The sequence below is a fragment of the Castor canadensis genome, chromosome 17, assembly GCF_047511655.1.
Source record: "Castor canadensis chromosome 17, mCasCan1.hap1v2, whole genome shotgun sequence".
Taxonomy (NCBI): Eukaryota; Metazoa; Chordata; class Mammalia; order Rodentia; family Castoridae; genus Castor; species Castor canadensis.
Genome location: NC_133402.1, coordinates 23,551,824 through 23,567,925, shown reverse-complemented (window position 1 = coordinate 23,567,925; position 16,102 = coordinate 23,551,824). Strand labels below are relative to the sequence as shown.

Here is a 16,102-nt window from a genome sequence, read left to right as displayed (position 1 = left end):
CCATTATTACCGAATAATGGATCAAAGTTTAAACTCTTCTTTCTGTCTCTCTTATTTTTGGTGGTTTGAACTCAGGGATTCACACTTGCTGGACAGGGGCTCTACTATTTGAACCACACCTCAGCCCTTTTTGTTCTGGTTATTTAGAGATAGGGTTTCATTTTTGCCCAGTCCAGTCTGGATCATGATCTTTCTACTTTAAGCTACCCACTGTGGCTGGGATGATAGGTACATACCACCACACCTAGCTTTTTTCCATTGAGATAAACTCTCATGAACTTTTTTGTCTACGCTTATCTATAACTGTGATCCTCCCAATCTTAGCCTCCTGAGTAGCTTGGGATGACAGGTGCACTTGCCCAGCTATTGTTTGAAATTGGGTCTCTTGAACTTTTGCCTTGGCTGGTCTCAAATCATGATCTTCAGCCTCCCGAGTAGCTAGGATTATAGGCAGGAGGCATCAGTTGATCCTGGCTCAAAGTTGAAACTCTTGAGCCTGGCACACATAATGATCTGTAGTCTATTTTTTTGGTAGAACTGGTATTGGAACTCAGGGCTTTGCACTTGGAAAGCAGACGCTCTATTGCTGGAGCCACACCTCCAGTCTGTAGTTTATTTTTATCCTCTTTCAACCTTACTTTTACACTTGACTCTTACAGACCTTTTCTTCCTTAGTGGTCTACACAGTGCCAAAACAAGTTCTACAGATTTCTGTCTTAAATGCCATCTTTTACTTACGATACTTTCACTTTTTTGGTTGCAAGGAAGATACTGTTTGAAGGATGCATGTAGACTAGTAAGCCTCTAGTACCTCTAATGAAGAGCTGTTCTTCATCCCTTTCATAGTATTATCTTGTGTGTGTGTATATGTGTGTTTTCTAGTTGGTCACTTATCTAAGTTTTCTAGTTAAAATTCTGGAACCCTGCTATCTGATTAGTATAACTAATTAGTATTGTCCCATTTAAGCATGTTTTGACAAACATAAATTCATTGGCCAATCTATAAATGAGTCCTTGAGTGAGGTCCACACCTTTAACACAGTCACTTATGTATCCTGCCACCTGAATAGATAGCTTGGGGTCAGGTAGATTTAGCTAAAATGGGTCTTTGGGATTGGGCAGGCACTGTAACAGACAGGTCTAATACACCAATCATCTAAATTCTGCTTTTTCCTTAAGACTCAGCTAATTGCTTCTACTGTTGAATTATTTCAGACTGCTCCTGTCTAAAGTATATTCTTTGTCCTTTACCTCCTGTAGTCTTTATTTTTTATAACCTATTTGGGATTTATTTTCTTTAGTTGCTTTGTTTTGTTTTGGTTTGTGTTTTTAGACAGGGTCTTCCTGTGTAACCCAAGCTAGCCTTAACTCTCAATCCTCTAGCCTCAAGCCTCCCATGTGCTAGGATTACAGGCATATACCACCATACCTGGCTTCTCTTTGTGTTCGTATAACTATTAGATTGAAGGCTCTTTAAAAGTTGGGGATGGGTCTTTTTTTTTTTTATTTTTTATTTTATTCATATGTGCAGACAATGTTTGGGTCATTATTCCCCCCTTCCCCCCACCCCCTCCTTTACTCCCCTTACCCCTTGCTACCAGGCAGAAACTATTCTGCCCTTATCTCTAATTTTGTTGAAAAGAAAGTATAAGCAATAAAAGAAGGACCAAGGGTTTTTGCTAGTTGACATAAAGATAGCTAGGGAGTTGTCTCGCATTGCTTTCCTGTACATGTGTTACCTACTAAGTTAATTCTTCTCGAACTAACCTTTTCACTAGTTCCTGGTCCCCTTCTCCTGTTAGCCTCAGTTGCTTTAAAGTATCTGCTTTAGTTTCTCTGTGTTGAGGGCAACAAATGATATCTAGTTTTTTAGGTGTCCTACCTATCCTCATACCTTCCTTGTGTGCTCTTGCTTTATCATGTAATCAAAGTCCAGTACCCTTGTTGTGTTTGCCCTTGATCTAATGTCTACATATGAGGTAGAACATACAATTTTTGGTCTTTTGGGCCAGGCTAACCTCGCTCAGAATGATGTTCCTCAATTCCATCCATTTACCTGTGAATGATAGCATTTCATTCTTCATCAGGGCTGCATAAAATTCCATTGTGTATAAATACCACATTTTCTTAATCCATTCGTCAGTAGTGGGGCATCTTGGCTGTTTCTGTAACTTGGCTATTGTGAATAGTGCTGCAATAAACATAGGTGTGCAGGTGCCTCTGGAGTAACCTGTGTCACATTCTTTGGGTATATCCCAAAGAATGGTATTGCTGGATCATATGGTAGATCAATGTTTAGATTTTTTTTTTTATTGTTTTATTATTCATATGTGAATACAAGGCTTGGGTCATTTCTCCCCACTGCCCCCACAATGTTTAGATTTTTAAGTAGCCTCCAAATTTTTTTCCAGAGTGGTTGTGCTAGTTTACATTCCCACCAACAGTGTAAGAGAGTTCGTTTTTCCCCCACATCCTTGCCAACACCTGTTGTTAGTGGTATTGCTAATGATGGCTATTCTAACAGGGGTGAGGTGGAATCTTAGTGTGGTTTTAATTTGCATTTCCTTTATTGCTAGGGATGCTGAGCATTTTTTCATGGGAGTTTTGGACATTTAATTTCTTCTTTTGAGAAAGTTCTGTTTAGTTCACTTGCCCATTTCTTTATTGGTTCATTAATTTTGGGAGAATTTAGTTTTTTAAGTCTCCTATATATTCTAGTTATCAGTCCTTTGTCTGATGTGTAGCTGGCAAATATTTTCTCCCACTCTCTGGGTGGTGTCTTCAGTTTAGAAACCCTTTCTTTTGTTGAGCGGAAGCTTTTTAGTTTTATGGAGTCCCATTTATCTATGCTATCTCTTAGTTGCTGAGCTGCTGGCGTTCCATTGAGAAAGTTCTTGCCTATATCTATTAATTCCAGAGTATTGCCTACTCTTTCCTATACAAACTTTAGAGTTTGGGGTCTGATATTAAGGTCTTTGATCCATTTTGAGTTAATACTGGTATAAGGTGATAAACATGGATCTAATTTCAGGTTTTTTGCAGACTGCTAACCAGTTTTCCCAGCAGTTTTTGTTGAAGAGGCTGTCTTTTCTCCATCATATATTTTTAGCGCTTTTGTCAAAGACAAGTTGGTTATAGTTGGGTGGCTTCATATGCGGGTCCTCTGTTCTGTTCCACTGGTCTTCATGTCTGTTTTTGTGCCAGTACCATGCTGTTTTTATTGTTATTTGCTTTGTAATATAGTTTGAAGTCGGGTATCATGATACCTCCAGCGTTGTTCTTTTGACTGAGTATTGCCTTGGCTATTCGTGGCCTCTTGTACTTTCATATAAATTTAACGGTAGATTTTTCAATTTCTTTGATGAATGTCATTGGGATTTTGATGGGAATTGCATTAAACATGTAGATTACTTTTGGGAGTATAGACATTTTTACTATGTTGATTCTACCAATCCATGAGCATGGGCGATCTCTCCACTTTCTATAGTCTTCCTCATCTCTTTCTTCAGAAGTTTATACTTTTCTTTATAGAGGTTGTTGACAAACTTTGTTAACTTTACGCCTAGGTATTTGATTTGTTATGAGGCTATTGTAAATGGAATTGTTTTCATATATTCTTTCTCAGTTTGTTCATTATTAGTGTATAGAAATGCTAATGATTTTTCTATGTTGATTTATATCCTGCAACCTTGCTATAGCTATTGATGGTGTCTAGGAGCTTTTGAGTAGAGTTTTTCGGTCTTTAAAGTATAGGATCATATTGTCTGCAAATAGGGATATTTTGACAGTTTCTTTACCTATTTGTATTCTTTTATTCCTTTTGCTTACCTAATTGCTCTGGCTAAGAATTCCAGTACTATGTTGAATAGGAGTGGAGATAGTGGTCATCCTTGTCTAGTTCCTGATTTTAGAGGAAATGGTTTCAGTTTTTCGCCATTAAGTATAATGCTGGCTATAGGTTTGTCATATATAGCTTTTATGATGTTGAGGTACTTTCCTTCTATTCCTAGTTTTCTTAGAGCTTTGATCATGAAATGATGTTGGATCTTATCAAAGGCTTTTTCTACATCTATTGAGATGATCAAGCAGTTTTTGTCTTTGCTTCTGTTAATGTGATTTCTTATGTTTATTGATTTTCATATGTTGAACCAGCCCTGCATCCCTGGGATGAAGCCTACTTGGTCATGGTGAATGATCTTTTTGATGTGTTGTTGAATTCGGTTTGCCATTATTTTATTGAGGATTTTTTTATCAATGTTCATTAAGGAGATTGGCCTATAGTTCTCCTTTTGGAGGTGTCTTTGCCTGGTTTTGGGATAAGTGTAATACTGGCTTCATAAAATGTGTTAGGCAGTTTTCCTTCCCTTTCTATTTCGTGAAACAGTTTAAGGAGGGTTGGTATCAGTTCTTTAAAGGTCTGATAGAATTCAGCAGAGAATCCATCAGGTCCTGGACTTTTCTTTTTAGGGAGACTCTTGATGGCTACTTCAATTTCATTTTGTGTTATAGATCTTTCAGGTGATTAAGATCCTCTTGGTTCAGTTTTGGATGACCGTATGTATCTAGAAATCTATCCATTGCCTTAAGATTTTCGAATTTATTTGAATATAGGTTCTCGAAGTAGTCTCTGATGATTTCCTGGACTTCCATGGTGTTTGTTGTTATCTCCCCTTTTGCGTTCCTGAATCTACTAATTTGGGTTTTGTCTCTCCTCATTTTAGTCAGGTTTGCCAGGGGTCTGCCGATCTTGTTTATTTTTTCAAAGAACCAGCTTTTGTTTCATTAATTCTTTGTATGGTTTTTTTGGTTTCTATTTCGTTGATTTCAGCTCTTATTTTTATTATTTCTCTCCTTCTATTTGTTTTGGGATTTGCTTGTTCTTGTTTTTCTAGGAGTTTGAGATGTGTCATTAGGTCATTGATTTGGTATCTTTCAGTCTTTTTAATATATGCACTCATGGCTGTAAACTTTCTTCTCAGGACTGCCTTTGCTGTGTCCCATAGGTTCCGGTAGGTTGTGATTTCATTTTCATTGACTTCCAGGAACTTTTTAATTTCCTCTTTTATTTCATCAATGACCCATTGTTCATTAAGCAATGTGTTATTCAGTTTCCAGCTGTTTGCATGTTTTTTATCTTTATTTTTGTTGTTGAGTTCTAGTTTTATTGCATTGTGATCAGATAGAATGTATGGTGTAATTTCTGTTTTCTTATATTTTCTGAGGCTTGCTTTGTGCCCTAGGATATGATCTATTTTGGAGAAGGTTCCGTGGGCTGCTGAGAAGAACGTATATTGTGTAGAAGTTGGATGGAATGTTCTATAGACATCTACTAGGTCCATTTGATCTGTTGTATATTTTAGATCTAGGATTTCTTTATTGACTTTTTGTTTGGATGACCTATCTATTGAGGATAATGGGGTGTTAAAGTCTCCCACAACCACTGTGTTGGAGTTAATATATGCTTTTAGGCCCTTCAGGGTATGTTTGATGAAATTGGGTATGTTGACATTGGGTGCATATAGGTTGATAGTTGTTATTTCCTTTTGGTCTATTTCCCCTTTTATTAGTATGGAATGTCCTTCTTTATCTCGTTTGATCAATGTAGGTTTGAAGTCTGCTTTGTCAGAGATAAGTATTGGTACTCCTGCCTGTTTTCAGGGACCATTGGCTTGGTAAATCTTCTTTCAGCCTTTCATCCTAAGCCTATGCTTATTTCTGTCAGTGAGCTGGGTCTCCTGTAAGCAACAAATTGTTGTATCTTCCTTTTTAATCCAGTTTGTCAAACTGGATTTTGATGGGGGAATTAAGTCCATTAACATTAAGTGTTAGTACTGATAGGTATGTGGTGATTCCTGTCACTTAGTTGTCTTAGTTGTTTGAAGGTTTTATTGTGAGTACTGAAATTGAGTTTACTCTCTACTTTCTTGCTTTTTCTTTTCCTGTTGTTTGGTACTGCCTGCCCTTTCGTGGTTATGTTGGGTTTCACTTTGTGTGTGCAAAATCCATGGAAGAATCTTTTGTAGTGGTGGCTTTGTGGTCACATATTGTTTTAGTTTCTGCTTATCATGGAAGACTTTTATTGCTCCATCTATTTTGATGATAGTTTTGCTGGGTAGAGTATCCTAGGTTGAAGTTATTTTCAATCAGTGCCCAGAAGATCTCACCCCAACCTCTTCTTGATTTTAATGTTTCTGTTGAGAAGTCTGCTGTGATTTTGTTGGGTTTACCTTTGTATGTTATTTGTTTTTTCTTTCTTACAGCCTTCAGTATTCTTTGTCAAGTCTCTGTATTTGTTGTTTTAATGATAATAGGCCATGAGTTAGTTCTATTTTGGTCTTGTCTGTTTGGTGTTTTGCAGGTCCCTTGTATCTGTATGGGCATAGATTTTTCTAGATTTGGGAAATTTTCTGTAATTATTTTGTGAATATGTTACACATTCCCTTTGCTTGCACCTCTTCTCCTTCTTCAATGCCCATGATTCTCAGGTTTGTACTTTTGATGGAGTCAGTGAGTTCTTGCATTTTCTTTTCACAGGTCTTGAGTTGTTTAACTAATAGTTCTTTGGTTTTTCCTTTAATTACCATTTCATCTTCGAGTTCTGAGATTCTGTCTTCTGCTTGTTCTATTCTGCTTGATTGACCTTCAATTTTGTTTTGCATTTCTTTTCATTCTTTTTTCTGAGGTTTTCCATATCCTGAGTCGCTTCCTCTTTAATGTTGTCTGTTTTCGTCCTGAGTTCATTTATCTCTTTATTAATCGTGTTCTTTGTTTCACTTTGGTGTTATACAGTGCTTCTATGGTTTCTTTTATTTCTTCTTGTGCTTTCTCAAATTCTCTATTTTTGTTGTCTTGGAATTTCTTGAGTGTCTCCTGTACATTTTGGTTGACCATATCCAGTGTCATCTCTATTTAATTCTTATTGATTACTTGGAGGATTTCATATTTCAGATTATTCTTGTGGACCTCATTGGGTTCTTCGGCATAGTTTATCTTTGTTTTGTTGAAGTCTGAATCTGAGTATCTGTTTTCTTCATTTCCCTCTGGTTCCTGTACCGATTTTTTGCTGTGGAGAAAGTGGTTTTCCTGTTTTTTCTGTCTTCTCATCATTTTCCGTGGTATTTTTACTTTCCATGTACTGTGTGCAATTAAGTATTTTCTAGCTTGTAATAATAACAATGATGATATTTAGAATGGAATTGTGAGAGTAGAGGGAAAGCAAGGAAGTTAAAGAAAAAGGGACAAAACAAGTGAAAAAACAAACAAAAAAAAAACCAGTGTCAAAGAAATTAATAGGGAGAGATAGTGTATTAATCAACAGTAAGCTAAACAGGCATGAGAAAGAGAGAGGATAAAAAAAAAATAAAGATCTCCAAATTCAAATACAGTAACGTTTCAGTCTTAATAATTTTGATGTTAGTCCCTCAGCCTCCAATCCTGGAGATGGTGTCTCAGAATTAGTTGTGGCATTATCTTATCAAAGGGGAAAAACAAAAAAAAACGAAACACAACAAAGTATCCCAAGTTCAAATGCAATACAGTTTCAGTAAGTCTTTCAGCATGCAGGTGTAGTTCTGTTGTTGTCACATCAAAGGAAGAGGAAAAAAAAATAAAAAGGGTCTGGAGACAGTTCTGTGAATGTCTCTCTGAGGCTGTGGCTCACCTGCCTGCTGCTGTCAGCCCGCTGTTGCTGGAGGCTTTATTGATTGCAGATCTCAGGGATGAGCTTTATAGTCACCTAGCTCCTCCGGCTTTGTTTGTTTAGAGTTCTCCTGGGCCTGACCACCACTTTTACAAGCTTTCCCCTTTTCCAGCACACTGCAGGAGGTGGCGCTACACCAGCCTTCTCCGGCCCTATTGTTTATTTACAGTTCATGTGGGAAGTGTCCCTTCCCCCCTCTCCAGTGTAGTTTTCCTCGCACCACCACTTTTACAAGCTCTCCCACTCCATGGTTGCTGGGAGGATGCCACTGCTCCTGCCTTCTCCGGCCAACTTGTCTATTTACAGTTCCATGCGGGATTGCCCCTCCCCCCCTTCAGTACTCAGGGAGCACTGCCCTCTTTGCTTGTGTCTTTTGTTGTTTTTGTTTATTCAGTTTGTTTTCTTTTGTTTTCTTTCTCTTTTTTCCCTGGGTGGGGGTCAGTCTCTCCAGGGGGCTATGCTGATCTGTCCCAGGGTTGTCTGTGGGAGTACTGCATGCCACTTAGCTGACCTGGTGGTCTGCATCTCTCAAGTCGGTAGGAAATGGCATCTGGCAGCGCAGGAGCCCTCCTGGTTTCTCTGTTTACTGTGGAGTGGGGATGCTATGTGTAGGCTGGGGGTGTGGAGGAGTCAGAATTTTGCCTCTTCTCGGTGGTTTTTCCTGTAAGATATATCTCCAGCGTCTCTCCAAGATTTTATTTTAAGAAGCACACTTTCTGCTTCCTCCCTCTAGTTGCCATCTTCGAATCCCCCGGGTCTTAAACAACTTTTTACCTCCACTCTGTTTGTCTATACAACATTAAGATATGTCCTCTGGGGGTCTTACATATTCTAACATACACTCAGTTTGTCTTTCTTATTTCAGAATCGTTATCTTCTGCCCATTTAAAAAGCAACATCAACCTGCACAATAACCCCATTATTCAAAAATATGGCTCTAAGAAAGTACGCTTGACCAGATGTCTTCTGACAAAGGAGGAAATGAAAACATTTCACTTTCCATTGCAAGGTTGGTTTAGATTTAATCTAATGTTGCTGACATTTTACATAAATATTTTTGTTGAATTTTCATTTTTCTGGTTGCTTTCCAAATGGCTTATTCTCACTTATTCCATCTTCTATTAATGAGGAAATATTAATAAGGAAATCCCTGAAATATAATGTTTTCCAAAATGTGGAATGTGTACCATGATTGGTAAAATGATGAGTTTAGGTGGTATAGGAGCAAACATTAAATACCATTGAAATATATAACAAAAATGTTATTCCCTTTCATTCTGTCTTCTTTCATTCCTTCTTAGTGTATTGAAAAGAATCAGTATGTCTTCAACAACATTTTCACTGCCCTCCAGTATTTTCAGTCTTCCTATCCCTTATTTCTTTAACAAATAGAGAAGGTCTGTACTCAGAATGTCGGTCAATTATATAGCAAAAATTTAATAAAAACATCTTTATCTCATTTTCTTACTTCCTAATTATAGAAGTATGATTTAAATTTCCATTTTTTTGGCAGTGCTGGAGTTCAAACCCAGGGCCTTGTTCCTGTTAGTCAGGTTTTGGATCACTGAGCTACAGTGCTAGCTCTAAGTTTCCTTTTTTAAAAAGTAGTCTTATTGAAAGACTTAAATAAATGTATTGAAGTATACAATTAAGTATTTTTTAGTATGTTCAGAACTGTACAACTGTCATCACAGTCAATTTTTGAGCACTTTCATCACCCCAAAGGAAACCTTGTACTATTATTCTGTGTCCTCTAGTCTTAGGCTACCATTAATGTACTTTCTTTATAGATTTTCATATTCTGGATATTTCATATAAATGGAATCATACAATATATGATTTTAAAAACTACATTATTCTCTCAGAATATAAAAATTAATGTATTTAGATGGATTGCCTTCTGTTTAGTCTTCATATTTTCAAGTGTCTAACATAAAGAAGTGCCCAGCAAATAATGGTGTTTCAGATTCCCTGGACGAATCTAAGAGTGATGTTTATCGTCTCTAAAGGCAAATATTCTTTTTCTTTTAGGTTCTCCTGATTGTGAAAACTTTATACTTATCAAATGTAGCAATACTATAATAGACAACAGTCCCCTCTTTGGACTTGACTGTGAAATGGTAAGTTGTACTTTTGATTTTTCAGCTGGAATGTTGCCAACTAGTGGAAGATGATTTCTTGAGTCGAATATACCAATAAGTCAGTGCATTTAGTTCCACTGTTCAATTTAAATAATGGAAAGAGTAGGCACTTTTACTCACATTTTAGAAAACTTAGATTTCTGCTACAGGATGAGGAATAAATAAGTTTTCTAACTAGTTGCTATCTTTAATCAAGTCTTTACACAGTATTAGAAGTTTATTCCTGAACAAGTATTTTGCACTTGCTGCTGCCAGAAGTCTCTGCCTTAATTACTTGTCAGTTTGGCTAGGTTTTATACATTAAAGATTAGAAGTGGGATTTTCCTGCTTTAGCAACTGTTGTGCTTCATTTTGCTTAATTTTATTAAATCTCCATTCTAAAACAGTGCATCCTCTCAGCACTCAGCAAGCAGTTCCTCAGTTTTTGTTTTATTTGTTTCATTGTTTCAGTACCAAATTCAGTACTGCCAAAAAAAAAATTATGAAATTTAAGCAGGGTATGGTGACTCATGCCTGTAATCCCATCACTTAGTAAGCTGAGGTAGGAGGATCCTGAGTTCTAGGCCAGACTCTACTACACAGTGAAATCCTCTCTCAAATACTGCAGTGGGGCTGGGGGCTGGAGGTATAGCTCAGGTGGTATAGCTTCCCCCCACCCCCTTTTTCTTTTCTTTTTTTTTTTTTTTTTTTTGTGACACTGGGGTTTAAACTCAGGGCTTCATGCTTGCTAGGCAGGCACTGTATCACTTGAACCACTCACTCTGCCAGCCCTTTTTTGTGATGGTTTTTTTCAACTATTTGCCTGAAGCAGGCTTTGAACCAAAATCCTCCTAATCTCTGCCTCCTGAATAGCTAGGGTTACAATTGTAAGTCACTGCCACCAAGCCATAATTCTTAATAGTGGGTAAGAGCTAAAGTTCTGGAGTATGACATATCAGGATATGCATCTTGGCTTTGTCTATTAGTGACTATTTCACTGTGTACAAGTCTCCTAATCTTTTTAGCCTTAGGTTTTCCCTTTGTAAGACGGGGACAATAATAAAAGCTGCCTCAGAAGTTTAGAGTCTTAATAAAAATTATTTAGTAGCAGTACTTACTGGAGCTAGTATACACTCCACAAACAATAGATGCAGTTATGATTGGTATTATTATTTCCATTCATCTTCTTTGAGAAAATCCTTTCCTAGACAAATTATACTGTTTCTTCCTTCAAGTATAATATTTAGCAACCTGTCTAGCTTTAATTTCATTCATACTTAATCCTCTAGTAAGCATATATCTTTGCCATTGCTGCAGTAGTCCTGGTAGTTGATGGTAGGTGACAGTTGATAGTAGTGTGGATTATGAGAGGAAGCAGTAACTTTCACAGTTCAGCAGCCTGACTGTATCATGGTCTTTCAGTGGCTCACATCCAAAGGGAGAGAACTAACACGAATCTCACTGGTTGCTGAAGGAGGCTGCTGTATTATGGATGAACTGGTCAAACCCGATTACAGGATTCTAGACTATCTCACCAGGTATTTTGCACCTTGACTTCAGCTCTTCCTAGAAATATCGCTAGAATGGAATAAGACTTGACTGGAATGGCCCACACATTCTGTTTACTTAGGTTTTATATTTTTTCAAAAAAGGCAAGGATGATACCTTGATATATTGTAATACTGAAGTTGCACAGTGTGTAATGCTTTTGCCCTTCTTGTTCTTTAAACTTTCTGTGATTTAAGTCAGCAGCATATTATTTTCCTTCTCCTAGAATTCCCCAATTATGTTCATTATCTGGCAACTGCCAAACAGCTGGAGCGAGCTCTGCTTTTTGCTAAAACCTCATCTGAAAATACGCAAACTGTCATTTGGCAGTCAGTGATCTTACAGGTTAATTTGCCTTGACACTCCCCCCCGCCCCACAAAACAAAACAATTTTTTTTCTGTAACAGAACTTTGAAACCCAAAATTTTGTCTGTTTTTCCAATGATTAGTATGTAACTTGCTAATCAGAATATACACAGTAATGGGGCCAAGAAAAAGCCAGTGAAACATGACTGTTTTCATCCATTAAAGTTGTACCTGTGCTCTCTTACTTATCCCTAAGTAAGCACAAAGTGACCATGCTAATGATGTAGGCTATCCTATTAGCAGACTTCATAATTAGATAGTATTCTTACAGAGTAGTCATGTGTGACAAAGAGGTATGTACAAGTATGTTTGTCATAGTCTTTAAAAATGCAGGAATATAAATGAAAGTATACAATTAGTTTTAAAAGTTATATTCATATCCAGAGTATGCTATAACTTAAAAGGATCTGCTAAAATTGATTATGTAGGAATTTATGATATATTGCAAATGACAAAAATCATGTTTGCAAGTGACAAAATCATAATCATACATTACAGTTGCTTTTTTATAAAAGTGAACTATATCCATGAAAATTACATATCAAAAGTATAGAAAGATATTTACTAAAATGTCGTAATCTCTGGGTGATGGGATTATGGATAATTTTTAATTTCCCCTGCTTGTTTGTATTTTCAATCTTTTTTACACTGAGCATATATTTAATATAATTTTTATTGTTCTTAAAGGGGACTTTCCAGAGAGGAAAACTTGTTAATATTTTGGCCTGACCATTTTTCTCTTTTTATTGAAAGCTTTTCAGGAATCACAAAGATGATTCTTAACCCAGTGACAACCAAACTCAAAGATGTACAGAAGCAGTTAAAAGCACTGCTTCCTCCTGATGCTGTGTTAGTGGGCCATTCCTTAGACTTGGATCTCAGAGCATTGAAAGTGTGTATCTGATTTAGGACTTTGTTTTTCTAGTATAAGTGTATGTTCTAATTATCTCAAATCTAAAGCTTTGGGCTCTTCTACCCCTAGCCCTCTTGGTTTTTCCTTTAGTATAAGATGCTACTCATTCATTCTCTTTCCTCCTCAGATGATACATCCATATGTTATTGATACCTCATTGCTTTATGTCAGCGAGCAGGGCAGAAGATTTAAGCTAAAGTTCTTAGCCAAAGCTATTTTGGGGTAGGTTTATTTACAAATTATAATGTCCTGATAAGTTGCACATAAGTTTAGTATATATTATCTAAAAACTTAATGCATATTGCTGTCCCTCTTAATTTGTAAACATTGTTCCTTTCATTTCTTATGAAATGAAAAAATAATAGGAATAGAGGAAGGAGATTACACTCACAGTTGTATAGAACAGATATGGAAGGGCAAAAAAGTTAGGCAGAATTTTAAAATATACTTACATTAAATATTCCATTGTTTTGACATACCTACATACAAAGATATACACATATGTACATAATACTGTTTAAAATTGAAAAAAGGCCAGAAATATTCTACATAACTGGTTAAATAAATATGGTTATTTGTTTTGTTTTGCTTATTTAGATTATTGAATATTTTGTTGTTCAGGAGAATGTGATGGAGCTGCATGTGCTAATATAGAAACCGCTCTAAGATACGGAGTTGCAGAGCCAGATCTATAGATACCTAAATATTGATAAGTAATAGATTATCTTTAGGTATATGTATAGACATAAATATATGCATAATTAAGTTTCTACAAGAACAATGAAAAGAATAAATACATATTTAGTCTTCTAGTCAAACTTGTGTTTGAATAGAAAACTTCTGGAAGATAACTTTAAATAGTTGCTGTATCTAAGAAAAGAGACAAGGGTCTGGCAGGAGAGTAGGTCAGTGAATTTTCGTTGGGTATCCATCTGTGCAGATGGTATATGGTGGCTGTGGGCACAGTAATCCTGATTGTTCTGCATCCCCAGCACCTTTCTCAGAGCCTGGCAGCCAGAAAAAAATGAATCTTGATTGTTGTAATGTAACTCTGATTATAATAATGTTGCAGCTTAACATGTGGCAGTTGAAAGCAGCAATTGTTAAAAATGTTCCAGATATATCAAATTTATCTTGACTTTCTAGGAAGGATATACAGTGTCCAAACAGGCTTGGTCATGATGCCACAGAAGATGCTAGAACAACCCTTGAATTGGCTCAGTATTTCATTAAGTACGGCCCAAAGAAGGTTAGTGTCTTTGACCAGTATGTTTGCCTTTCTTAATATTATGGGATTGGATAGACTATCATCTTCTGTTATCCTTTATAAAAATAAGAGTGTGATTGAAGCCAAGCATGTATTTGGAATGAAGACCCATATCACTAGCATAATGTAGTTGCTAAGTATATAGCCTCTGCAGTAAGAGCTTACCTATTTTTAAATACAGACTCTACAGTGTCTAACTCGATCATCTAGGGAGTTTCTCTGAATGACTTCTAGATCTGTAGAAATGGGAATACAGACTTCTCTGGGATATTGGTGAGAGTAAGGTAACTGTATAAAGCTCTTAGCTCTTATATGCCTCGAATATATTAAGCACAGTGGTGGTGATCATTGCAGATGATTATAATAATTGTAATAATTATTTTAAAAATCTACATAGATTTCTGCTTTCTTTGAGTGAGGCACATACCAGTGTTCTGACAGTAATTAAATGGATATAGATTTGAAGAGCACATATAGCATACATTGAAGAAGAGGACAAGGTTTCTAAGAGACTTTGTCATACTGTATTCTAACCTATTAGATAGTCACTTTACATAATAAGTTCCATTGTGATTCTTAGGAAATAAATGTAATCTTTATAAAATAATAACAGCCAAAATAGTGTTTTATGTCATTATGGTAGAAAGATTTTCTAAGAGATCTTATTTAGGTACATAAATGTGATAGTCAGCATTCACTGAACTCTTTTTAAGTTTGCTGTCCTAAAATGCTTAATGGACATTTTCTTATTTATCCTCACAGCAGCCTTGTCAATCAACTTCTGCATAAGCATTCTGAGGTTTCTTAGCTGGTCTCTCACCAGGAGATAAACTTTTTCTGAAAGGCCAGATAATAAATATTAAAGACTTTGTGGAATATATTGTCTCTATCACACCTTACTCACTGTGTAAGACTGTATGTCAACAGGTGGGCATAGCTGTGATCCAGTGAAACTTAATTTACAAAAAATGTTCATTGGCTGGATTTGACCAGCCTTCTCTAAACCACTATCTTATAGGTTTCAAACACTTTCTGGTCTCAAGACTCCTTAACCCTTAAAGCCACCAAATGGCTCAGAATTTATCAACATTTGTCATGTTCAAAATTGAGTAGGAGGAAAATATTTTTTAATATTTATTTGTTTAAAATATCAAACTGTTACATGTTAACAGTTTACTTTTATGAGGAATAGCATTTTAAAAAAATATTAGTGGGAAGAATATCATTTTACTTAAATTGCAAATTTATTTGTGTAGCTTAATAGAAGACATGTGACTTTTTGTATCTACCTTTACACTCCATCTGTTAAGTTGTGCATTTTGAAAACCTCATGAATTCCTGAAAGGGTCTCTGGAACCCCCAGGGGGTCTCAGACCACATTTAGAGAACCTGTCATGCTTGGCTTCCAGCCAAAAATTATATCTCACTTGATAAAAACGAAGAGAATCTGAATTAATCATGGACTTTAATCAATAATGTATCATTATTGGCTAGTTAATTATGACAAATGCACCATACTAATCTATTGCTAGTAGGGTATATGTGAACTCTAAATTGTGTTCGTGATTTTCTGCAAATCCACAATGATTATGAATAATGGGTTTTTGTTGTTTTTAAGTCATGTGAGAGAGTAGGAGGTAGAGTGGAGAGAGGGGGTAGTGGTTTTTGATCTCAGGGCTCTACCAGCCCTATAATGTTTTTGTTTTTAATGTTACTGCAAAAGCCATTGTTTCCCAAAAGTTGCGTGTTTACAGAGAAGTACATTTTAAATGACTGAGTTTGGAATGAGGATGAGCCAACATTGCCATCTCTTTTTACTCAGTCTTAACTTGTCCCTTGCCCATATTCACATATATTCAGCAGTAGCTGGTAATAGATTGCTATTCTTTGCTAAACCAGAAACCATCTGGTAACTATTGAAGCCAGACTGTGGCAATAGCAAAGCCATGGTCTAAAGAAGCAGAGAACATCACTTGAGTGAGGTTTTGGGTTTGTTTGGTTTTTTTTAATCTCAAATGTTTTACAAGAAACTTGATGATTTTTACTACTTTATTTTCTTCTAGATTGCAGAACTCAATCTGGAGGCACTAGCTAGTCACCAAGAACTACAAGCAGCAGGCCAAGAACCAATAAATACAGCAAAAATTGTTCAGCACTCAAATATAAGGTGATATTTTCCAGTTCTAAAC

At 36.3% G+C, this 16,102-nt stretch overlaps 1 protein-coding gene across 1 annotated transcript in view; it reads left to right on the top strand.

Moving 5' to 3' along the window:
• Rexo5 (RNA exonuclease 5) overlaps window positions 1-16,102 on the top strand; it is a 42,181-nt gene that overhangs the window by 8,498 nt on the left and 17,581 nt on the right. Inside the window, 7 exon segments of the mRNA XM_074059609.1 lie at window positions 8,565-8,708; window positions 9,731-9,819; window positions 11,242-11,357; window positions 12,487-12,625; window positions 12,774-12,868; window positions 13,793-13,895; window positions 15,977-16,080. Coding sequence (XP_073915710.1) covers window positions 8,565-8,708; window positions 9,731-9,819; window positions 11,242-11,357; window positions 12,487-12,625; window positions 12,774-12,868; window positions 13,793-13,895; window positions 15,977-16,080 — 790 coding nt within the window.